This window comes from Gadus macrocephalus, chromosome 14 (genome assembly GCF_031168955.1).
Source record: "Gadus macrocephalus chromosome 14, ASM3116895v1".
Lineage (NCBI taxonomy): Eukaryota > Metazoa > Chordata > Actinopteri > Gadiformes > Gadidae > Gadus > Gadus macrocephalus.
Genome location: NC_082395.1, coordinates 1,228,989 through 1,253,299, shown reverse-complemented (window position 1 = coordinate 1,253,299; position 24,311 = coordinate 1,228,989). Strand labels below are relative to the sequence as shown.

The window sequence follows — 24,311 nt, the reverse complement described above, 5'->3', positions numbered from 1 at the left end:
ATGAGGGTTAGTTCGAGGTAAGGGTCAGGGTTAGGCTAGGGTTAGGGTCAGGAGTATTTCTCTTTCTTCAGGGTCCTCTCTTGGCTCTCCTGCAGAGGAGACCTCTGGAGCAGATTTTTCAGTGGTGGGGGGTCTTCCTGTATTTGTGTTGCCTTCTTTTAAAGAAGAACATCGTTTTCAGAACTGCAGCCAACACCAGGGAGATGGATAAGAACAGGAGTACAGCATTGAGCAGAGACTGCAGCGGTAAACGTAGTATATCGATGATCAACTGCACCAAGGATTTATGTCTTATTAGCAGAAAATAATAAAATAAACCAGGGCATATTTTTTTTATTAGGGATAACTATACAAATAATGCAAAGTGTAAAATTAATGCAATGAAAATGGTCAAATGTACAAGAGATACTGTATATATATATATTTCAGGCTAAAATATTGTCACCAACTCAATATTATAGTTTTGTGATTATATAAAATAAATGTTAATATCGGATGAATTAAATACAAATAACAACAATTATTTTTGACAGATAAATAGAACCCTGTGAAAAAACACACACTTATTTTGAAAGTATTTATAAAAAATAGATAGATAGGAAGTTAAATAGTCTTAGACACAGTACATATCTTTCAAAATACCTCAACGATATGAACACTGATGAGAGACAGACTATATCATGTCTAGTCCGTAAAAAATGTTACCTGTGTGTGTCAGAGTCTTAGCATTCTCAACACTTACGAAATGTAAACAAATTAGTGCTTCTTGTTTGAAATCTTCGGCTGGAAGTTGCTCATCCGTCGTCCCTAGAAATAAAAAGGATTTACAATAAAATATAATAATAATATAAGATTAATATATACCAGAATTTCATGAAAGCTATAAAGGGTTGCACTATATTAGTGCTACCTTTCATCATGTATTTTGTTCTTACTCTAAAATACATAGTTTTATGTGACACAACATGTGCTGTCGGTAAGCTCTGAACTATCATTTGAGTGTTTTGTTAGACATGCCACAGCCATCCATAACCAAGCTTTATGGGACTGAAATCCTCGGTGAGAATATTTGGCTAATTTCTGACGAATCAAGGCATCTCTTCCCTGATTGGTCCGGGGAAATCCACATTGCCTGTCAATCACCTATCATAGCTGAGCTCCAGCTCATCTATTCATTAACAATGATCCTTTAGAAAAGGCCTGTATAGAATGGTCAAGGAAGGAAAAGGTTCCAGACTGACAGCCTTCCCAGCCCCGCCCCTCTTTCTGTCCTTGTATTTTCGACCAATGAAATGCCATTCTGTGGGTGACATCACAGGGGAGCTCTGCTAACCTCTCAAGGTGAGGAGCTCAGGGCTCTGTGAGCGAAGAACACGACCAGGAGAGCCACCACGAGCTCCAGCCCGTGAAGACCCACCAGAGCCATCTCACTGAGGCCCTGCAGACAGACAGACAGGCACACAGACAGACAGTCAGACAGACAGAGACCCACCAGCGCCATCTCACTGAGGACAGACAGACAGACAGGCAGACAGACAGACAGACCAACCAGGGCCATCTCACTGAGGCCCTGCAGACGGACAGACCAGGGCCATCTCACTGAGGCCCTGCAGACAGACAGACAGACAGACAGACAGACCAGGGCCATCTCACTGAGGCCCTGCAGACAGACAGACAGACAGACTAGGGCCCCTTCAGTCTACGACTACATACTGTGTATCCTTTCCGTATACGAGACACATTAAATGAGTAGAACAGGACCAGAGGTCTCACCAGATAGAAGCAGACGTCGTTGGTGTGACAGGAAGGGTACGTGAATCCTACGTAGAAGTGAAGCCCGGCCCCACCGGCCGCCACCAGCGCAGCCAGCCCGTTGGTCCACAGCGCGCCCTTCATCTGGACACAGGAACACTCTGAGTACACCCGGGGGGAGCACAGCTTAAGAGGCCTGGGGAGGAGGGCTCACCTTGGCAATGCTCAGCTTCCTGTTGGTGGAGATGGCCATGGAGCCAGCCGTGATGAACTACATAAGGAAGCAAGGTTAGGATCTCCGTCTAAATCTCTACATTAATGTCATGTTTCTAGATATTACATTTTTATGAAAAATATATAAGTATACACAACGGTTCAAAAGTTTGAGGTCACCCAGACAATTTCATGTTTTCAATGAAACCTCACACTTTTATTCAACAGTTTTCAGCTGTGCTAACATAATTGCACAAGGGATTTCTAATAATCAATTAGCCTTTTGTACAATGAGACCCCAGGACTGATGGTTGCTGGAGATGGGCTGTTGCAAAAAATCTGCCGTTTCCAGCTACAGTAGTCATTTACCACATAATAACTAATTTGTTTGATCCATCGCTTCATTTGAGCAGTCGGTCCAAAGTCTAAATAAGATCGAGATAATGGACATCTGAGTAAGAAATGACACGAAATAATTCAGATTGTTCTTCAAAGAGAGAAATCTTTGTTTGCGTCCATGAAGACGTCTGCTTTGACTCACAAAGAGGAAGCCCCAGTACGAGGTAGAGTAGATCTGGAAGTGCACGTCGATGAAGAACATGGCCCCCACCTTCACCATCACGATGACCCCGATCACGATCTGAACCGCCTGCCAGAAGACAACAGCAGTAAACAATGTCACCACAACCACGTGCCGTGACAATGTGTGTGTGTGTCTGTATGTGTGGGTCTGTCTGTGTGTCTGTGTGTATCTGTGTGGGTCTGTGTGTGTATCTGTGTGGGTCTGTGTGTGTATCTGTGTGGGTCTGTGTGTGTATCTGTGTGGGTCTGTGTGTGTATCTGTGGGTCTGTGTGTGTATCTGTGCGTCTGTGTGTATCTGTGTGGGTCTGTGTGTGTGTGTGTGTGTGGGTCTGTGTGTATCTGTGTGTGTGTGTCTGTGAGCCCTTACTCCCAGTAGCGTGGGCCGTCCCCTCTGAAATGTCCTGAGTTTGACAAGGGCCTCTTGTTCCTCCTCTTCGTCCTCAGTCGCCGTCTTCATTCCGAAGCTCTCAAACTTCACTGATGACATAGTAAACGCTCCAGCTGTGTGACAAACAACTGGATGACGTGTTTTAATTCAGTGATAATGCCGAAGACACTGGATTAACCATGTACCAATGGACGTTTCTAATGTTTCAACAGTCGGCAGCATTCATACTTTGTATTATTATGTATCGTTATGATTATGTTATAACCCGGTGAGCTGCATATATAGTAGTAATGTAGATAGATATGTGTTAAATAACCTCCAAACTGCACTCATACTATCTATCTATCTCAAAGTGTCCACACATCCCCGTTGTTGTCATACGATTTTTGAATCTGAATTACCATAAGCACATTCCTGACCACACTGTCAACATTGTTTAGTGTTTCACAACGGTAAAAAAAATATTATACCAACCGTTTATCTCGAAATAGCACTCGTCAAAACCTTTGTGAATAATAGCGTCCTTATCAACCAGGGATGTTTAATAAAGATGTCTTAATGCTTGGCTTATGGTTCCCACGCCGGGGAGGGGGAGGAGCCGACAGGACACATCCAATCAGAGCAGCGCTTGGAGGAGGAGCCAAGGAGGTGTGGTCACGGTAGGAGTCATCAGAGCCACATGGGCGGGTTGGCCCGTGACCTCTGACCCTGGGCTGAAGGTCAGCAGAGACGTCTGATCCAGAGGCTCCAGGTTTATATACAACAGATTATACTCTTCTGTTTCTCTTCTGTTGTTCTTGGCAGCGGAAATGAGGAAGGCCATGTTTCACGACTTAACAATATAAATGTTGTTAAATATATACAAATATATATATGCATTTCATTGGATTCAGTCGTGGGATATTCCGGACCCTGTTAGTAATCGTCCCACATACACCAGCAAACAAAACTAAAGAGAAATGTTTAGAATAAATTTGTTTATTCTATGATGACCATAAATAACCAGGCACTCATAGAACATCCATAGGCCATGAGTTACTTTAACATGTATGCATGCACAGACACACACACAAACACAATTAGTTTTGATCGTTTTGATGAAATGAAAAAATTGGCAGGTAAAAAAAAAAGAAAAAAAAAAAGAGCCGGACTGTCAAACGTTGGACGACAAAAACTAAAGAGAAGGGCGCAGAGCTCATCTCATCCGGCCAATCGTCAACTCAAACTCTTCTCTCTCTCTGAAAAAGAGGAAAAGATGAATTTTTTAATAATGAATTTTTTACTTTTAATACAGATTGCGCAGGTCTCCAAAGGCCAGCCGATCTCAGGACTTACCTCTCACTAATACATCTTCCGTTTAGATACTTCTCCTCAGCCTTAGTCAGTGAAATGTTATCGACGCCAGCGATGGCCGAGATGATGGCCTGAATGATGAAAGGATATTATAGCGCACGCTCACACAATACGTACTGGGAGTGACAATAGGCAAGAGAGTGGACAGAGAAAGATTCCCATGATGGATTTATCATGGATCGGCATATCAATATGAGACGTAATAGTTCTGATCTCATTTTATCGAGTAAATAGCTGCAGTAGAAAAGTTGGCGCAGGTTTAAAGATGCTGCGAGTTTGGTGCTGGAGATGTGAAAAGGGAAACGAAAAGAGTATAAGATACATTTATTGGCTTAACTGACAGATGATAACGCTGGACATTTGTCACCCATTTATAGACGCCTGCATCATTCGATTTTATTGTTCCTGTTTTTGAGTCTTCTTTATAATAGCCATTGTGATCATATCATGCAAAATAAACTGTTTTCCACTACTCTTCAGAAATTGTACATAGGACTATAAAAGATGGATGACATTGCATTGTGTTAATGAGACGGCGAGATTCAGGTTCTCATTATGACAATACATGAGCAGGACAGGAAGCTAGCTAGGACTGCGGCGCATGGTGCGTTCAAGTCACATCGGGAATTATAAACTGCTCCAGAGATATGACCAAACGGTCTACGTTTTTTATCATAGGAATTAATGCAATCACATGGCTGCTCCGTTTATTGATCTGTGAATGATACAGATTCCCCCCAGGCCTTCAGATGTGAGCAGACGAACCTCAGGCAGCAGCACGTCCAGCACGAAGCGCACGTCGTCCATGAACTTGACGTTGGCCAGGCAGGGGGCTTGGTCAGTGACGCGGTGGAACAGCTCCTTCAGGTACAGGTACACCTGGTCCAGCTGCCGGTCGTCCTCCAGGTAGGGCTTCACCTGCAGCCGCCGCCGCACCTCCAGGAACGAGCAGAGCCAGCGGGAGGCCTGCTGCCCCCGGACCACCGCCTGGACAGAAGGACCGACGTTCAGCCCACGCCTCGCCAAGAGCCTCAAGCAGGTACAAGAGGTACATTAGACAGAAGAAGAGGAACAACAATACATCTCTGTCTGGACCGGAAGGATGGTCAGAGAACCAAGTGCCAAGCACTAACCATCACTAGCTTAACCCATTCCCCACACACAACACAGATAGCTAGGGTACGATGCTACGCCATGCTAAGTACTGTTTAATAATAATAATAATACATTTAATTTAGAGGCGCCTTTCAAGACACCCAAGGTCACCTTACAGAGCATATAGTCATCATTCAAAACTATGTAAAACAGACTAGGAATAAAAGGAAAACAGAGGTTAAACATGAAGAATAATAATAATTAATAACACTCAAAGACGCCTAAAGTGAAGGGGGGACCTCACTAACCACCACCAATATGTAGCACCCACTTGGGTGATGCACGGCAGCCAATCGGTGCCAGAACGCTCACTACACACCAGCTTGAGGTGGAGAGTTAGGGATGAGGTGGAGAGTGAGGGAGAAGAACATATTTAAACACTATCGACCATATTTAAACACTGTCGATCACATTTAAACAATATCGACCACATGTAAACACTATCGACCACATGTAAACACTATCGACCACATGTAAACACTATCGACCACATGTAAACACTATCGACCACATGTAAACCCTATGGACCACATGTAAACACTATCGCCCACATTTAAACACTATCACCCACATTTAAACACTATGGACCACATGTAAACCCTATCGACCACATGTAAACACTATCGCCCACATTTAAACACTATCACCCACATTTAAACACTATGGACCACATATAACTGTAAATATACTATTTACAGTTTAAGTGTGATGACGTACAACATCGTGTTGGACTCCCGTTATGGATCTGAACGCTGAGTGTTCAACACACGCTCCGGCTAAATGAGAACACATCAGCTTGGTTATATTTCTGCTGTGTTCCCGTTATAATTCTGTTTGACTTAAAGAAATGTGCTGTAGGTACGATTGAATAGCAATTGTTCGATTCATTTGTTAGAAATGGCAAAGCCATTCGACAAGTGGTCAGCAAAATAAAATAATATGTGGTCGTTTTTGCACTTGGAAATAGTTTTTAGCCTACACTCAGATGTGAACTCATTCTTGCATGCAAATCTCTAGTCATAAAAAATGATAACATTCGTTGTATGCAAATGATAGGCCTCTTAAGAGGGCTACTCTCCGTGCGTAGCCCCGCCTTCTCCAGTGAACCAAGACAGCCGGCTCCGGGACGACGGGGGATTTCACCTCCTCGGTTTTACAGGCAAGACAGGGAAATTGCCGGGCGTGCCAAGCCACGACCGAACCGGCTCGGCAGTGTAAAGGCCTCATGAGACCCAGGACCTGGTCCAGGGCAGTCTCATGAGACCCAGGACCTGGACCTGGTCCGGCCTCATGAGACCCAGGACCTGGACCTGGTCTGGCCTCGTGAGACCCAGGACCCAGGACTCATGAGACCCAGACCCAGGACCTGGACCTGGTCCGGCCTCGTGAGACCAGGACCTGGTCCGGCCTCGTGAGACCAGGACCTGGTCCGGCCTCGTGAGACCAGGACCTGGTCCGCCCTCGTGAGACCAGGACCTGGTCCGGCCTCATGAGACCAGGACCTGGTCCGGCCTCATGAGACCAGGACCTGGTCCGGCCTCATGAGACCAGGTCCAGGGCAGTCTCATGAGACCAGGACCTGGTCCGGCCTCATGAGACCAGGTCCAGGGCAGTCTCATGAGACCAGGACCTGGTCCAGGGCAGTCTCATGAGACCAGGTCCTGAGCAGTCTCATGAGACCAGGACCTGGTCCAGGGCAGTCTCATGAGACCAGGACCTGGTCCAGGGCAGTCTCATGAGACCAGGACCTGGTCCGGGGCAGCGTCTCCTCACCAGCAGGTGCCTGTCGGCGAGCCTCTGGGACACGATGAAGGCCACCAGCTTCTCGTTGGCGCGGTTGTGGGCGGCGACGGTGCGGTCAGGGAGGAGCCTCTTGGCGCCCGGCCCCTCCTCCGGGGCCTCCGAGACGCTCTCCTCCCCCCCGCTGTGGGGCTCCCCCTCCTCCAGCTCTGGCTGGCTGGGCAGACCCAGCCTCTCCACGTGGTCCGTGGGGTACTTCCTCCTCACCGGGTAACCTTGGAGACGAGCAAACACGCGTGAGAAGAGGAACGGGAATGGATCGGAAGTTTGGAATTTGAAAATGTACTGCCAAGTAATCCCCCCGCCCCCGCGGATATGAAGTCAATCTGAGTTGAACATACTCATACGATGTGACGAGTATTCGATGAAGGAGCCGGTGAAGGAGCTGCAGGCTGCGGGAGGAAATGGAGAACTGCTTACAGAGCTGTCAATCAAATGCCAATCAACTGTCAAACATGAAACATTGCTCGTTTCAAATGGAGAGAAGATGGTTTCTAAAACAGTGGGTGCTGATGAACACGACCTTACAGGTCATGTCAGATATTACCACCTGAGCCAGACTATCAGCATTCAAATGAGCATTGCAGTCGGTTTAATCATCTTTAGGTGGAACATGCATGCACTTTCTGCTTACCAATACGGAGCACGTAGTCATTGATCATCTCAAAGGCCCAGTCGATGATGGCAGCGTAATTTGCCTTGGCTGCACTCTACAACATAACCCAGGTGTGTTATTAGTATTAACGCGTGGATCACAGAGACACACTCAAGAGTCGGCACGCTGATGTCGTTCTCACCACCAGCTGATTGGCGTCCTCGCAGTCTAAGGGTTTGAGGTTCCTCAGAGACACAGAGAACCTTTAACACAAGATAAGTGCCGCACATTAATACACACAATACGACGGTGCACGTAGGTTTGCATTGCACAGTGCCCACCAGAATAGTATATTTATACCCGGACAGTTAGAATACTGTTTGCTTTGATGAGAACCAGCGGCCCAAAGCCGGCGCACACTGAGACGCACTACAGCGTGAACCCCTTTCATATGCCGTCACTGCCTGTAAACTAAGACTTAGCGAAGAGGGTCAGATCAGAGCTCGAGTCTACAGTAGGGCTGGGCGATATGGACCAAAAGTCATATCTCGATATCTTCAAGCAGAATGTCGATATAAGATAAATATCAATATTTGTTGACGCAATAACATAGTTGCCGTCGCCGCGCTCCAACTCGTCATTCTACGTCGGTGGCGTCGCTGTGCTCTCATTTCGAATGAGTGTTGCGACAGCTTTAGATTTTGGGTCGCTGCACACGCATTTTTGAGCAGGTTGTGCTGCTGCCAGTGATGGAAGAGGTTGGTCGCACTCTACCCTTTAGTTGCGACAGATTTGAAGCACTCTCTACAAAAAAACCTGATTCTGTCATTCGTCAGACACCTGGTACCCAAATCATTTCCTAATAATAACTAAGGAGCCATTGGTCTTCTGCTTACATACGAGCTCCTCTGCGCCGCGTTTGCCGGCGGACTCCATGATTCGCGCCGTAGGTGATTTAAAAAAGTGCCGTGAGTGGAAGCGGGGCCGGGCCGTGTGTGAGCCGGAGGCAGAGCGGGAGAGAGATAAGCAGAGTTACGAAATAGCAGGCGGCAGTCGCGGTTCGAAACTGCTGTTATTTGGATAAAATATGCTGTACTTTCAATGCAAATTAAACTATATCGATGTTGACGATAGCGTCTCGTTCCATACATCGTTTGAAAAAAAATCGATATATTTTAAATATCGATATATCGCCCAGCCCTAGGCTACAGCTCTGTGCCTTTAGCGGCTTGGGAATGGAACAGTAACAGGTGGAACCACAACACACAGCTACAGCACGCTCTAACCTGCTGGCCCAAAAGATCTTCATGTCCACTCGTGTAGCATCCAATCAGAGCGTTGAATCACTCACCCCTTCCTCTTCGTGTCAATGGTCGGCTGATCGATCCAAAGGATGCTGGCCTTTTTCAATTTAGGTCTGACACTCTTCACCTGAATGACACATTAGAAGTGTTTAGCACACAGCTTACTTAATGTAATGTTACATACTAGGGTCGACTATGCTGGATATCAGCAGCACTCACCACGGCCGGCCAGAAGGGAAACAATCTGAACTTGCACCAGACGAAGGCGCCCTCCTTGATGCTCTCAGGCTCTGTGATGTGAAGAACAATCTGAATATACACGTCACCACTGAACTACAGGACTGATATTAATATCAAGCAGTGGTGGGTAGAGTACTGAGAATCTATACTCAAGTAAAAGCAAAATTACTTCCTTCAAAATCGACTTGAGTAAATGTAAATATTCCAATTTGAAAACCTACTTGAGCAAGAGTAAAAAAGTACTTTGTTATAAAGTTACTCAAATTACTTTACATTTTTGTATCATGCCGCGTTTCCACTGCAGGGTGCGGAACGGATCGGATCGCAAAGGGGCGGTAGTAGCCCAGCTCAGTTCCTAGGTCGCGTTTCCACTGCCGACAGTACCCTTGGTGGTAGGCCGGATGTCAATCGCCGCGGCAGCTACTGGCGCATTTCCACTGCAGGGTGCGGAACGGATCGGATCGCAAAGGTGCGGGTCGGATCGCGTTTCCACCGCCAAAAGTGGGCGTGACCCGGACTTTGCCGTACCCGTTCCGACCCCATTCTAGGGACTCCTCCGTTGCGGTACCCAAAACGAGACCAGACGCCTGAAAGGGTACCCTGGAATTCTAGCTACACCCCCCCTCCGTTGATTGGTCGACAGAATCGTCACTTCCGGGTGACGCGGGGATAAAAACAAACAAACAGTAGCCTCAAGGTATTATTCTTTACAATTAACATGTCGCGTAAAAAGCTTGCTTGGGCGAACAAGGAGGTGGAGACGTTCGTCTGCATTCTTGCGGAGGAAGACGTTGTTTACGATGTTTACGTAGCTGCCGCGGCGATTGACATCCGGCCTACCACCAAGGGTACTGTCGGCAGTGGAAACGCGACCTCGGAACTGAGCTGGGCTATACTGCCCCCTCCCTACCGCACCTTTGCGATCCGATCCGTTCCGCACCCTGCAGTGGAAATGGGGCATACGTAAACATCGTAAACAACGTCTTCCTCCGCAAGAATGCAGACGAATGTCTCCACCTCCTTGTTCGCCCAAGCAAGCTTTTTACGCGACATGTTAATTGTAAAGAATAATACCTCGAGGCTACTGTTTGTTTGTTTTTATCACCGTCACCCGGAAGTGACGATTCTGTCGACCAATCAACGGAGGGGGGGTGTAGCTAGAATTCCAGGGTACCCTTTCAGGCGTCTGGTCTCGTTTTGGGTACCGCAACGGAGGAGTCCCTAGAATGGGGTCGGAACGGGTACGGCAAAGTCCGGGTCACGCCCACTTTTGGCGGTGGAAACGCGATCCGACCCGCACCTTTGCGATCCGATCCGTTCCGCACCCTGCAGTGGAAATGCGCCATTAGAGTGCTTGGATCAGTGAAAAAGACATAACGTTTTTGAATGCGTGAGCGAGTGAGGGAGAGAGAGAGATCCACTCTTAAAACATTTCTTCACAAGTTGCTTCATTGGGTATTGTTCATTAAACATACATAGGCCTACAAAAATATAACAAAAAAATGTAATTTAATTTAAAAAAAAAAATTACTCTAAGCTCTGTGCATGTGACAAAAGGCAAGAGCTTTGTAGGAACACAACCAATTAAACACCAACGAGACTGGCTTGGTTAGCTGATTGGCCAATAAGAAATGTCTTGACGTGGTTGAGATCCAGCCTACGCATAGCATGCACGCACACTCAGAGCCAGACACAACAATGACGAACAAGTTCCTGAGTGGTCTGCAGAATACAGTGCCTCGTGCCCACTACCTCCATCTGTTGACTGATCCCCATTGACTTTGAATGGGGACGGACGCGCAATGCATTGTGGAACCGTGCGCTGAAGGCTCTGTCAAAACGTTGAAATATTTTCAACTTTTTCGGCAGCGACGGATCCGTCATCCAATCAGATCACGTATGCAAATGTAAGCACTGTGACAATACTTGGGCTCGGACGACCCTGGAAACCTCCCCCACCCGTCAGCCACGCCTTCCCAGTCCTTTGACTGACGGGTGCAGTGGGCACGAGAAATATCATCCCACTGCAGACGCAAATGGGCGTTCGTGTGGTGGGGGTTCCCGTTTACACAGACTGGAACGCCCCCTTCTTATTCTTCGTCGCCTTTCTCGCTGGACTGTATTAAAATGTCAAAGTGTACTACTCCGAAACCATGTAAATAGTGTTGTAAATAAACTTCCAAAGCTTTTCAAATCTTATTTGGAAGATAACTTTACATGGTGTGTCTTTTTAAAATGCATTCGTTACCAGCATTCGTAGCGTTGATCAGCAGTGAAATAGTCCGCCAAAGACGTTGACGTCGCTTAGCAACCGAAGACGCTGGGGTTGACAAGTTACCGGGCTACCACCCATGCAAGTATGCCTTTCGAAACACCTCGTGATTGGTCGATGAAACGCTACCAGGAACGCCTAAAGGGCGTTCTAATGTCATGACGGGAACGCCCAAGCCTGCAGCTGGACCCTTCTCAAACGAGGCGTCCCAACGTAACGGTCGACTCGACTCCTCGGCTGTGGAAGCGCAACAATGTTGCAACCTAGGGAGGTTGCGTCGCTAACGTGTACGCTTGCATTACAGTCAACGACGATAATGTCTTTATCAAAATACTAATTTTAATGAAGTCACAATGGAGTATGTAATTGAGTCAAGAGTAGAATTCTAAATCAAATATTTACTTGAGTAAGAGTAAAATTACAGACTTAAAAAAGGAACGGAAATGTACTCGTTATCCGAAAAATGTACTTTTTTACTCATTCGCATTACTTGTTACTACCCACCACTGATAAAGGGACTTTTTACGTTTGGAAAAGTACATCGGGAAGCATGGCAGCTCTTCCTCCTCCTCTTCCTCCTCCTCCTCTTCCTCCTCAAAGGGGAGGATCAGCTCCTCCTCGGGTAAACTGAACTCTATGGAGAGGTCTGAGGAGAGCTGGGACTCATTTGGGCTCAGCTGGTCTGAAATCACATCATTCACATTTAGGGCATTTAGCAGACGCTCAATCGACTCCTCCATTGAAGGCGTCCGGTGCACCAACAGCCCGTCACCGCGAGGAGACGATCAGAATGAGTGTGAATGCGTCCGAGGTCTCGGGTGTCTGACCTAGCGGGGAACTGGGTCTGCTGGAGGGCGGAGAGTTGCCGGGTTGAGTCCCGCAGCTGCCCTTTCTGGGCGTGGACGTCGTTCGGGACGCACAGCGCTTGGAGATCACCTGTTAGTGTCAGTCAGTACAGAACATTAATGCATCACAAAACATTCAATGTAGACGTCTACATTCAGGGCGGTTAGCAGGTCCATCCAAAGCGACTTACAATAAGTACATTGGTCCGAAGAAAGAAACAACAATGTATCTCTGTGGGTACAGTAAGGAGGTTCATAGAACCAAGCACTAACCATCGCTAGGTTAACCCATTCCCCGAACACAACAGAGACAGCTAGGGTAAGATGCTACACAAGTGCTGTGTTTAAGTGCCAGGACGCACAACACACATTAAGTACGTAAGAGGGGGCTGGGGTGAAAAGCAGCCAACATTCGTGTCCTGATTCCAGCGAGGGTGGGATGAACCACCCTGATTGGGTCGGGGAGGCAACATGAACAGATTTAAACGGGTGAGCCTTGACCTTGGCCGGGGGGGTGAAGGAGGAGCTGGACTGGGGGGCCTTCGGTCTGAGGCGGCGGAGCGGTGCCACCACGGAGGGGTCCACCGAGGAGTCGGGGCTGCCGTGTCTCTGCGACCCCTCGCCGACTCTCGTTTTCAGGGGGCTGTCCAACAGACCCTCAGGGGCCGGCCGGGAGGCGTACGGAGCGCCCCCCTCGGGGGCCGCCGGGGGCCCGGGGCCAGAGTCCAGGCTCTTTAGCTTCCGGGCGTACGGTTTCCTCCTCTTGGCGCCCGGTCGGGGGCGAGGAGGCTGCCTGCTCGCCGCCCCTCTCCCGGCGCTCCGGGGTCGCGGCGGCCGGTGGTTCCCCGCTCCGGGCTTCGGGGAGGCGGCCCCCTGGGTGGCCGAGCGCAGGCCGCAGCGCGGGGGCCGTCTCAGGGTCATCCCGTGCGTGGGGAGGCTCGCGTCGGGAGCTCGGGGGGGAACAGGGGGGGGGTGGAGCTGGACCTCCTCCGAGTCTTTGGGCGCCTCGGGAGGTTCGCCGTGAGGAACGCCATCAGGACAGGAAGTAGACCGCTTCATCGTCCTCTTTATGGGAAACATTCATCTTCAGAAGCTGAAGGGAGAGAAAGGGGATCTGTTGGTCAAACTTGGGATGATACACAACCTGGGGGGCATTCCATCAACCAAGCTAAAGGCAAAGCCGGGCTTATTTCGCTTAGCCTCGCTGCTTTAAGCTAGATTTGCGTTCCATCAACGTGAATTAAGGGAATCTCCACTAAGTAACCACGGCAATTTATCCAACCAAATGAACCTGGTCGGTACCAGGCTAACTGTCTGGCTTACATAAGCGGTGTTTCAGAGAAGTCCCATCTGTCGGAAACAACCGTACCATCAGAAGGTTCCGCCAAGCCTAGTCCTCGCGATTTTGTCATCAATGTACATATATGAGGTACAAACAGCCTGCATTTTCACTAAGGGTCTAAGATGAAATGATTCAAATGAAATAACTAAATTAATCGCCATCTATTGCTAGCGTGGATATTTTAGACAAAATTACGTATTCTGTCAAAATTGGGAACCAGCAGTTGGGTGGGTGCCATGCCGTAATTCCGACGCCTCATTGTTCCAACGTCTCAAAGGTCCAAAAGATTTCCCCTTAGATCGACATGCCACTATGCCGACGGTTAATTGTTACGAAAACTGAACCCAATGTCCCGGTGGGCCGTTTGTCCGATAAGTCAAACAAGAGGCGCATCAGGCCGACGGTTCAATATGCCGAATAGGCCTACATATAAAGAGTTTTATACCTCTCTCTCTCACACTAAGCACCAAAATACAACCTAGGCCTACATATCACGTTCACGATGAATATTGGAGAGCAAAATGACGAGAGAGAGAGAGAGAGAGCAAAATGACGAGAGAGAGAGAGCAAAATGACGCGAGAGAGAGCAAAATGACGAGAGAGAGAGCGAGCGCGAGAGAGAAAACTCTTTGGATGTAGGCCTATTCGGCATATTGAACCGTCAGCCAGGGTGCGAACTACGGGGGGCCAGGGGGGTCTCAGCCCCCCTTAATGAGACATGAGCGCCCCTGAAAACATGATTTGTGAAATTTTGGGGTGGGTCTCTAAAATATTGGCAAAATGCTGTTTTTTCCACATGCATTTGCATTTTGTTTTTGTATTGCATAATCATGGATCAGGTGTAAAATGTGGCTATTTTTTATGCATGATTTGCGCATGAGGGTGATTCATCATCTTCATAAAGATACAGGCCTGCATGCAATTATCACCTTACCATTGAAGCATGGGGGCGCCATGTCTTAACCGTCACTTAAAACCCGACATCGGAGGGGGGGGGGGGGGGGGGACATGGAAACACGAAAAGTCGGACAAACTGCCTTTTGGACCAATGGGTTCCGTCTTCGTAACATTGAATCGTCGCCATAGTGTCATTTCGATCGGATTTAAGGGCAGGCCCCGTTGGGCGAGTGCTCTAGCATCCGGCCTGCTGTACGGGCGACCCGAGTTCGCGTCCTGGGCACGATAGAGTTATTTTTGTAATTTCCATTATATCAGAGAAATTAGGCCTACCAATTGACTTTTTACATAATAAATATGTCTTACAATATCCCTAGAACCCAAATATAACTTGAAAAAACCCATGGTGAAGTTAATGTTAATGATAAGCCTTTGTCACAATGACAAAGACACTGCGACATGGGAAATTGCCGCCACATAAATTCAATTCAGGCGAGTTCCTCGGCAGGCAGCCAAGACCACTTCAAAATACTAGGGTTCACTATAGTCAATTTAGAATATTCAAAGAAATGGCGTGAAAAGTTTTGATTTCTCCAGTAATCCTTCCTAATTTACTAATAAGGTGGGGATTGAACCTCGGGGGCAAGTCCGACACGTTACCTCAAGACTATCTCCCTGATTACTAATCTATGGTCAATATTACATTTAAATATGTTATGCTTAATGCTAGTTATTTATTCAAAAGGTCGGCGATTTTATTGCCAGGCGGCCTCCCTGTTTTTATTAATGGTTACGGTGTTCCATTTTCGAGTTATTATATGCTTGTACTCCTCATAGACCTGCACGAGCAGCTTCTGTTCGCCGCTGGAAAATATCCCGCTCTGTCCTTTTCGGAAATTTGATCCATGATTAGACATTCACGGTTCTGGGCTGGCTACATATCTCGTGAGTGCGGGTAATCCATGATAACGTAAGCCTGGCTTGAACTAACCTTAGGGTGCACTCACACTAGGCCATCTGGCCGTGGCCGTTGGCCGTTTTCACACCTAACCGTGCTCAAATGGCCCCATTGTTCTCTGGCCTGCACTCACACTAGGCCATCTGGCCGTGGCCGTTGGCCGTTTTCACACCTAACCGTGCTCAAATGGCCCCATTGTTCTCTGGCCTGCACTCACACTAGGCCATCTGGCCGTGGCCGTTGGGCGTCGCAACTGTGGCCTGGCCACGGTAGGCTCTTGTACATACGTCATCACGTCGTAAGTAACACGTCATCACCAAGCTTCTGCTGCATGGACCATAATAAAGTCTGCCGCCAGTCAGAGTTCTAACAACAATGGACAACAACACAGTTCGCACTTTGCTGAGTCTGTTGCTTAGTTGGATACATGTTTACCGTTTAATGGGAAAGAAGGCTCGTCGGCGGCCCGAACCGTAGCAGCACACCTCTCCCAAGTGGCCAAATTGGCCCGGCCTGGCAAGACTGGCCACACTCACACTGGCAGATTTGAGCACGGTTAGGTGCTAAAACGGCCACGGCGACGGCCAGATGGCCTATTGCGAGTGCACCCAGGTGAGTAAGTAAGGCGCGGCTGAACTGGGTTGATGGAACGGCTTTAGCCTCAAGTGGAAGTTGGCGTTAGTTCTAACCGGGCTTAATCAACTAAGCGCCACTTTCGTTAGCAACTTTGATGCAATATACCCCTCTGGTCGATACAAGAGACCGCATGTTACACAACGCTACATTGTAGTTTCACACACGCAGCAAAAAACCTTAGTGAAAACGAAACTCAATAAGATTTGTCCATATGTTTAATAGACATATGTATACAAATTAAAGCATAAAAAGATACAAATCATGGCGATCTGGCATCAGAACGCATATCTAGCCTAAATAAAGCCTCTAGCATATTGTACGATTTCGTTAGCACAAAGCTCACATGCAGTGCAATGGATTTACCTCTCAATAGTATTATACAGAAACCAGTAGACTTTAAATGCAATTGCTTAAGAAGAACGATCCACATCCTGTAGATCCATATCACAACAACTCAAACCATCGGGTCGCGGAAGGACTTCTCCGCTCCTCATCTCTTACCTTTCCTCATCCTTCTGCTGCAGAAGTATTCTTCCAAACCCAGAGTCCTGATATAAAGCACGCTGAGACGTGTTTCTGCTCACCTGTACAGCAGCCCACTGGGTCCTCTCAGACCCGTACAGCAGCCCAGTGTGTCCTCTCAGTGTGCGCGGAAGAGAACATTAACTGGTGCGCTCTTTAATGCGTACTGCGCATGCTCCGTGGGTTCTGCTGAACGCGCCGGACTTCGACCCCGCGGCGAAAGCGGGCAGGAACCAGAACGGAGAACGACGATCCGATCGGTATGGCGAGTGGACAGTGCCAAACATAAAGAAAAGGAGAAGGAACAGTCTAACCATTAGAATGGGGAGCATCCAGGACGACGGCGCTTGTTGATGACACCAGGGTCAGATGCGGGTCCCACCCACAGGGGACGGGGACATATGTCATCCTGGCTGACGCACACGTTTGCTGGTTGAACTCCGTCAGTTTAGTTGAAACTTGATCCACTACTTCCAATCAGCCCGACATGTAAACACGAGCAGAGAGTCTGGCTTTATGGGCAGACTCTCTGCTCGTGTTTACATTGATACAGACATGACGCGAAGGACGTCATGTCTGTATCAATAATCACAACAAACAAAAAAATCACCTAAAATCCCTGTATAATGGTTGGTTCCTGAATCCTCGAACGCCAGACTTCCGAGTCGAAAGTCGAAGATCTCCCAGCTTCCTTGCGGCATTTCTCGAAGGCACTCCCCCCTTTTGTCTTCATCTTTCGAAAATCTGAGAGCAGACCGAGAGCAGTGATGACGCTCTCAACAAAATGGCGGCTCCCGTGAAGAGATTTTTCTTTTGGTATTTGTACCACGTAGGTCATTTTAATGTCGATTTGAAATGCTCTTACACACTTGATTACATTGCTACTTTATTCCAGTCACCAATTTATACATTGCATGGTCTTGCTGTGCGTGCCGTGCAATAAAGTTGTGTTGTTTGTTTTCGGGCTGGTTTGCAGAAGAGGCTAATGTAGCTAACAATAAACAACGACTAGCCAATTTCATGCCACAATCACAAAGACGAACAGGAACGCTATGAATGCTCCGAGACCAGAAGTGACGTAAAACGTGCAACTCGGAAGGATGGCGTCCGAGGAGTCAGGAACACTAAGCTCCACCCCTCTGGCTGTGAGCACCGCCCATCCACCTATGAGCCCCGCCCAACCGGCTGTGAGCCCCGCCCTGGCGCGCAGAGGGTGGTGCCGCCATCTAGTGGCCGTTCGGATCCACTGCAGCAGTACTTCCGGACTGGTGGCCCCCCTCCGCTCCGAGCTCAGATCGCTGCCTGGACTCACATGTGAACGTCCGTCCGTCCGGCCGACCTGGGAATGAAATACATCTGAGCGAGAGAAGTTAACATCATCACCTTCAGCAGGACACCTTAAGGTGAGTGGTTAAGATAGGATAGGTGAAATTAGTTAAGGTTTACTTGCGGTCGCGACTCGCGGTGGTCCGGTGCGCTGCGGTTTATTGACGTCACCACGGGCTTTGTGTCTCTACTTTAATTCTCCTCCTGCCTCATCTAACTTCGTGAAAACTACTTCCCACTGAACGTTAAGAGTCGAGTTGTCCTCCGATCCGTATCAGGGTTTTCGTTGCATCGGTTTCTTGAACCGAATCAGAGGTCATGCTCAGCATCACCGGAGAATCCCCCGTTAGAGGAGGGGGGCTGGCCTGGACGTTACTTTAACTCACCCAACCCCTGTGGCTCTGTGTGGGGTTCTCGTGAAGGGTTCTGATGTGTGGTCCTGTTCTCCTATGGTTCTCCTGGGGGGTCTCCTGGGGGGTTTCCTGGTCCTATGGTTCGTATGGATTGGTTTCTGAGTAGTGTAAGCCCTTCTTCCACATTGTTGATCCATTACGCATATGCTAATTATTAAGTCGTATCAAATGTCCAAGCCAGTGAATTGAGTTATGGGGGGTCTAAATGTGTTTATATCTCAGGGTAACTTAGTGTTTATACCGCATTTACTGACTGCTTATACCTCAGGGTATCTTAGTGTTTAAGACTGAGAGTAACTTAGTGTTTATACCGCCTTTACTAACTGTTTATACCTCAGGGTATCTTAGTGTTTAAGACTGAGAGTAACTTAGTGTTTTTATACCTCCTTCACTTAGTGTTAATAACTCAGGGTAACTTAGTGTTTAAGACTGAGAGTAGATACGTGTTTATATCTCAGGGTAACTGTGTTTAACTTAGTGTTTAAATCTAAGGGTACTTAGTGATTAACTCTGTGTTTATATTGACATCTTAGGGGTAACTCAGTGTTGATATCTTAGGGGTAACTCAGTGTTGATATCTTAGGGGTAACTCAGTGTTGATATCTTAGGGGTAACTCAGTGTTGATATCTTAAGGGGTAACTCAGTGTTGATATCTTAGGGGTAACTCAGTGTTGATGTCTTAGGGGTAACTCAGTGTTTACTGAGTAGCTCTCTCCTTAACGACGGGTTAACGACTGAGTGTCAATTAAGCGTTGTTTGAGTTTCATTGACAGGGGCCCGCTATAGGGCCCCCAACATATGGTCAACCCACCCCCGACAGACAGGCCAGCGGAGGGGCAGACAGACAGGCAGACAGACAGGCAGGCAGGCAGGCAGGCAGGCAGGCAGCCAGACAGACAGACACACAGACACACAGACACACAGACAGACACACAGACAGACAGGCGGACAGACAGACAGACAGACAGACAGACAGACAGACAGACAGACAGACAGACAGACAGACAGACAGACAGACAGACAGACAGACAGACAGACAGACAGACAGACGGACAGACAGACAGGCGGACAGACAGGCAGACAGGCAGGCACGCACTAACCAGCCGGTAGACGAGGCGCTGGGTTAGACTAGCAGAGCTCGGAGCCAGGCAGGTCTGGACTCGACTGGGAAGTAAGACAAGAAAATTGTGGGTTAGAAATCACCACGGTGATCTCGTGAGTGTCGAAGCCGGTGTCAAATTACAGGTGGTTACCTGATTTAAATGTGAGATATACAGTCTTTCTTGAAATATGTCTTGATTTAATTCCATTTTAAATGTTTTGACGTAGCTGCTAAGAGTGGAGCCGATTTAGTTGAAGGTTTGGGTTATGTACCAACATTAAAGGATTATGTTCCCCCTAAGTTCCTGTTCAGTGTGTCATTCATTTCACCTACAAACATGTAAAAGCCTGGTGCTTTGACTCACAGGGACTCTACTCTTTCTAACTCTTCTACGGTGGGCAGTCTTTTCCTGTCGCCAACAATGAAACTGAAAAACCATATGACCGAACATTTAGTTTTACATTCTGAGTCGCCTGTCTGTCGATAAACTCTAACCTTGTGTGTTATCATCATCCTACTATAAAAGCATTCACACAAATTGACAGAGCTGCTCTGTTTCGGCGTTGAGAATCAGAATCCTTTCTAGGGATGGATTCAGGTTTCTTACCTCGTGATCAATGCACACCAAAGACACGTTGTTGTAATACTTCTGGACAACAATGGACATGTTGTCTAGCATCACCAGTCACTAGACAGGGAGGCTGTGAGCCTTCATGTTGACAACACTAAGAGTTACAACAGCATGTCGTGGCTGGTAACCAGAAAGGTTTGTAACCCTAGGAGGGGATGGACATGTTCCCTGGGGTGGTAGTGGTGAGTGAGGGCCCCCCCTTCACTGTAAAGCGTCTTTGAGTGTCTAGAAAAGCACTATAGGAATTCAATCCATTATTATTATTATTGAGGTGTCCCTGAGCAAGGCACCTCACCCCGACTGCTCCCGACGAGCTGGCTGTCGCCCTGCATGGCTGACTCCGCCGTCGGTGTGTGAAAGTGAGCATGAATGGGTGAATGAATGGTAACAAATGCCCTTTATAAATGCAGTCCACTTACCTAAACCTTAGGTCATATTGACCTAATTTTTAGGTCAATATAAGAACTTACCTTGATTTATATCCAGTCCTAACCCTTTGTAAACCTCTTTGTTCAACAGAATGGGAGCCAACGAAGAGAAAGGCGGGGCTTGTGGGACCATCTTCCTGAAGTATCTGCTGTTCACGTTCAACTTCCTGTTCTGGGTGAGTGGTTTAGAGACCACGTTCTGGTGTCGTTCTTTAACCTCCTGGTCTGGGTGAGTGGTTTAGAGACCACGTTCTGGTGTCGTTCTTTAACCTCCTGTTCTGGGTGAGTGGTTTAGAGACCACGTTCTGGTGTCGTTCTTTAACCTCCTGGTCTGGGTGAGTCGGTTTAGAGACCACGTTCTGGTGTCGTTCTTTAACCTCCTGGTCTGGGTGAGTGGTTTAGAGACCACGTTCTGGTGTCGTTCTTTAACCTCCTGGTCTGGGTGAGTGGGTTTAGAGACCACGTTCTGGTGTAGTTCTTTAACCTCCTGGTCTGGGTGAGTGGGTTTAGAGACCACGTTCTGGTGTCGTTCTTTAACCTCCTGGTCTGGGTGAGTCGGTTTAGAGACCACGTTCTGGTGTCGTTCTTTAACCTCCTGGTCTGGGTGAGTCGGTTTAGAGACCACTTTCTGGTGTCGTTCTTTAACCTCCTGGTCTGGGTGAGTGGGTTTAGAGACCACGTTCTGGTGTAGTTCTTTAACCTCCTGGTCTGGGTGAGTGGTTTAGAGACCACGTTCTGGTGTCGTTCTTTAACCTCCTGGTCTGGGTGAGTCGGTTTAGAGACCACGTTCTGGTGTCGTTCTTTAACCTACTGGTCTGGGTGAGTGGTTTAGAGACCACGTTCTGGTGTCGTTCTTTAACCTCCTGGTCTAGGTGAGTGGTTTAGAGACCACGTTCTGGTGTCGTTCTTTAACCTCCTGGTCTGGGTGAGTGGTTTAGAGACCACGTTCTGGTGTCGTTCTTTAACCTCCTGGTCTGGGTGAGTGGGTTTAGAGACCACGTTCTGGTGTCGTTCTTTAACCTCCTGGTCTGGGTGAGTCGGTTTAGAGACCACTTTCTGGTGTCGTTCTTTAACCTCCTGGTCTGGGTGAGTGGGTTTAGAGACCACGTTCTGGTGTAGTTCTTTAACCTCCTGGTCTGGGTGAGTGGGTTTAGAGACCACGTTCTGGTGTCGTTCTTTAACCTCCTGGTCTGGGTGAGTGGGTTTAGAGACCACGTTCTGGTGTCGTTCTTTAACCTCCTGGTCTGGGTGAGTCGGTTTAGAGACCACGTTCTGGTGTCGTTCTTTAACCTCCTGGTCTGGGTGAGTCGGTTTAGAGACCACTTTCTGGTGTCGTTCTTTAACCTCCTGGTCTGGGTGAGTGGGTTTAGAGACCACGTTCTGGTGTAGTTCTTTAACCTCCTGGTCTGGGTGAGTGGTTTAGAGACCACGTTCTGGTGTCGTTCTTTAACCTCCTGGTCTGGGTGAGTCGGTTTAGAGACCACGTTCTGGTGTCGTTCTTTAACCTCCTGGTCTGGGTGAGTGGTTTAGAGACCACGTTCTGGTGTCGTTCTTTAACCTCCTGGTCTGGGTGAGTGGGTTTAGAGACCACGTTCTGGTGTCGTTCTTTAACTTCCTGTTCTGGGTGAGTGGGTTTAGAGACCACGTTCTGGTGTCGTTCTTTAACTTCCTGTTCTGGGTGAGTGGTTTAGAGACCAGTTTCTGGTGTCGTTCTTTAACCTCCTGGTCTGGGTGAGTGGGTTTAGAGACCACGTTCTGGTGTCGTTCTTTAACCTCCTGGTCTGGGTGAGTGGGTTTAGATAGAGACCGTTCAGACGTATGGCCGTTACTGGGGATTTTCTACGACGTTTGAACTAAGGTTCCCCACAATGGGCTGCTGCCCATTGACCAATCAGCTGTCAGAGTGAACCCACAGCATGGAGGAGAAGGGATTGTGGCCGTTTGCCGACTCCCAGAGCTCTTTATCTATGTAAAATATGACATAGATATTATATAATAATAATAATAATATTATGTAGGTATTTAGATAATATAATATCTAATATCAATGCCAAAAGCTATGTGTGCCTCAGATGATATTATGAATCATAAAGAATGCGTCTGACGTCTCTGGTACTTCCACAACAAGTAAAGACTTGTGGGGGTTATCTCGGCCAGGGTTGAGAAGAGTTGGGGGAAAGGAACTTTGGCTTTGACTCTCTGAAGTCCAGATTGAACCGCCACATGGAGGGGAAAGGGGTTGTACTCCGGGAGCTGAGCTGCCTGACTGACGCCGAGCCCCCCCCCTCGGAGCTGGCGGACCTGCCAGTCCGACGGCTCCGGAGGCGGGGGCTCGGCCGGGCCGTCACACGGCAAACTGACAAATTAGACATCCAATTTTGTATGGAATATCCCTGCTTCTGAAATGCACGAACATCTCCACCAAGCGCTGGTCCGCTGGTCCACAAAGTCGTCTCTCTGCTCTGATTGGAGGGGGTTGGGGAAGTGGGTGATAATATTCAAATGTGCCTGCTTCCTACGAGTAGGCTCCGAAACTGACTCGCACGTTTGGTAAATATAGTCGGGGTACTTTCAAAAAAGCATATCTCACTCAAAAAATCATGTACAGACATATTTGCGTGTTGGATCATCAGAGACCCGAAACAACACCCCAAATCCCAGGAAAAGTGTTGTATTCATAATATGAGCCCTTTAAGAATAGTACTTAGGGTTAGCCTAGTGATTGTTAGTGCTTGGCACTTTGTTCTAAGAACATCCTTACTGTACCGACAGCGATATTTTGTGGTTTATCTTTCTTCTGAGAAATGTACTTATTCTGAATCATTTTGGGTAAAAACGTCTACTAAATGCCCCGAATATAAACCTGAATGTAACCGTATTCACTCAGCCAAAGGAGTGTAAAACAGTCTGTAAAGCAGTCTGCAAAGCAGTGTAAAGCAGTCTGCAAAGCAGTGTAAAGCAGTCTGTAAAGCAGTGTAAAGCGGTGGCCCTGCTGAACCCTGTCTGTAAAGCAGTCTGTAAAGCAGTCTGTAAAGCAGTCTGTAAAGCAGTGTAAAACGGTGGCCCTGCTGAACCCTGTCTGTAAAGCAGTCTGTAAAGCAGTCTGTAAAGCAGTGTAAAGCGGTGGTCCTGCTGACCCCGGTGAGTGACGGAGCTCTCTGTCCCCCAGCTGGCGGGGGGCGTGGTGATGGGCGTGGGCGTCTGGACGCTGGTGGAGAAGAGCGAGTACATCAGCCTGCTGCCCTCCAAGACCTACGCCGCCTCCGCCTACATCCTGGTGCTGGCCGGCGCCATCGTCATGGTGACGGGCGTGCTTGGATGCTGCGCCACCTTCAAGGAGCAGCGGAGGCTGCTGCGAGTGGTGAGGGAGGCCCTCTATACACACACGCACGCACACACACATCTATATACATGCTGTCCATACATACGCGTGTCTGTTTGTGTTTCTAAACCCATTTATTAATATACTTCAAATAAATGGTTAACTGTAGGATCTTTGCCTAAAATGCTCAACGCCCCGTGGTCCAACTTAAGTACACATCGGGCCAGTAAACA

General features: G+C 48.0%; 3 protein-coding genes and 1 long non-coding RNA gene across 6 annotated transcripts; 1 reads left to right on the top strand and 3 right to left on the bottom strand.

Annotated features, from left to right (window-relative positions):
* Positions 1 to 318: 318 nt before the first annotated feature.
* LOC132471933 (membrane-spanning 4-domains subfamily A member 3-like) lies at positions 319 to 3,816 on the bottom strand. 2 transcript variants are annotated; one of them, XM_060071319.1, is made up of 7 exons: positions 3,411 to 3,816; positions 2,916 to 3,064; positions 2,507 to 2,614; positions 1,967 to 2,023; positions 1,774 to 1,896; positions 1,334 to 1,438; positions 319 to 807 (listed from the first exon to the last, which is right to left on the bottom strand). In XM_060071319.1, the coding sequence occupies exons 2-6, from the start codon at positions 3,033 to 3,035 to the stop codon at positions 1,337 to 1,339; spliced, it is 510 nt and encodes a 169-aa protein (XP_059927302.1). In that variant the 5' UTR covers positions 3,036 to 3,064; positions 3,411 to 3,816; the 3' UTR covers positions 319 to 807; positions 1,334 to 1,336. The 2 variants fall into 2 exon arrangements, with proteins under 2 accessions (XP_059927302.1, XP_059927303.1); XM_060071320.1 differs by lacking the exon at positions 1,334 to 1,438.
* Positions 3,817 to 3,894: 78 nt separating this feature from the next.
* Positions 3,895 to 17,550, bottom strand: LOC132471894 (PWWP domain-containing DNA repair factor 3A-like). Of its 2 annotated transcripts, none has more exons than XM_060071248.1 (13): positions 16,835 to 17,550; positions 13,002 to 13,593; positions 12,483 to 12,591; positions 12,182 to 12,337; positions 9,363 to 9,433; positions 9,191 to 9,270; positions 8,042 to 8,102; positions 7,879 to 7,954; positions 7,586 to 7,636; positions 7,218 to 7,459; positions 5,055 to 5,276; positions 4,272 to 4,360; positions 3,895 to 4,174 (listed from the first exon to the last, which is right to left on the bottom strand). In XM_060071248.1, the coding sequence occupies exons 2-13, from the start codon at positions 13,578 to 13,580 to the stop codon at positions 4,132 to 4,134; spliced, it is 1,779 nt and encodes a 592-aa protein (XP_059927231.1). In that variant the 5' UTR covers positions 13,581 to 13,593; positions 16,835 to 17,550; the 3' UTR covers positions 3,895 to 4,131. The 2 variants fall into 2 exon arrangements, with proteins under 2 accessions (XP_059927231.1, XP_059927232.1); XM_060071249.1 differs by having other exon boundaries at positions 16,918 to 17,550.
* On the bottom strand, positions 6,361 to 6,976 carry LOC132471956 (uncharacterized). Its single transcript, XR_009528961.1, has 2 exons — positions 6,782 to 6,976; positions 6,361 to 6,748 (listed from the first exon to the last, which is right to left on the bottom strand). It is a non-coding gene; the product is annotated as an uncharacterized LOC132471956 (long non-coding RNA).
* A 300-nt stretch (positions 17,551 to 17,850) lies between the features above and the next one.
* Positions 17,851 to 24,279, top strand: LOC132471936 (CD151 antigen-like). The gene is made up of 3 exons (XM_060071325.1): positions 17,851 to 18,258; positions 20,848 to 20,932; positions 23,926 to 24,279. Exons 2-3 carry the CDS (start codon positions 20,849 to 20,851, stop codon positions 24,217 to 24,219), a joined length of 378 nt encoding a protein of 125 aa, XP_059927308.1. The 5' UTR covers positions 17,851 to 18,258; position 20,848; the 3' UTR covers positions 24,220 to 24,279.
* Positions 24,280 to 24,311: the final 32 nt, after the last annotated feature.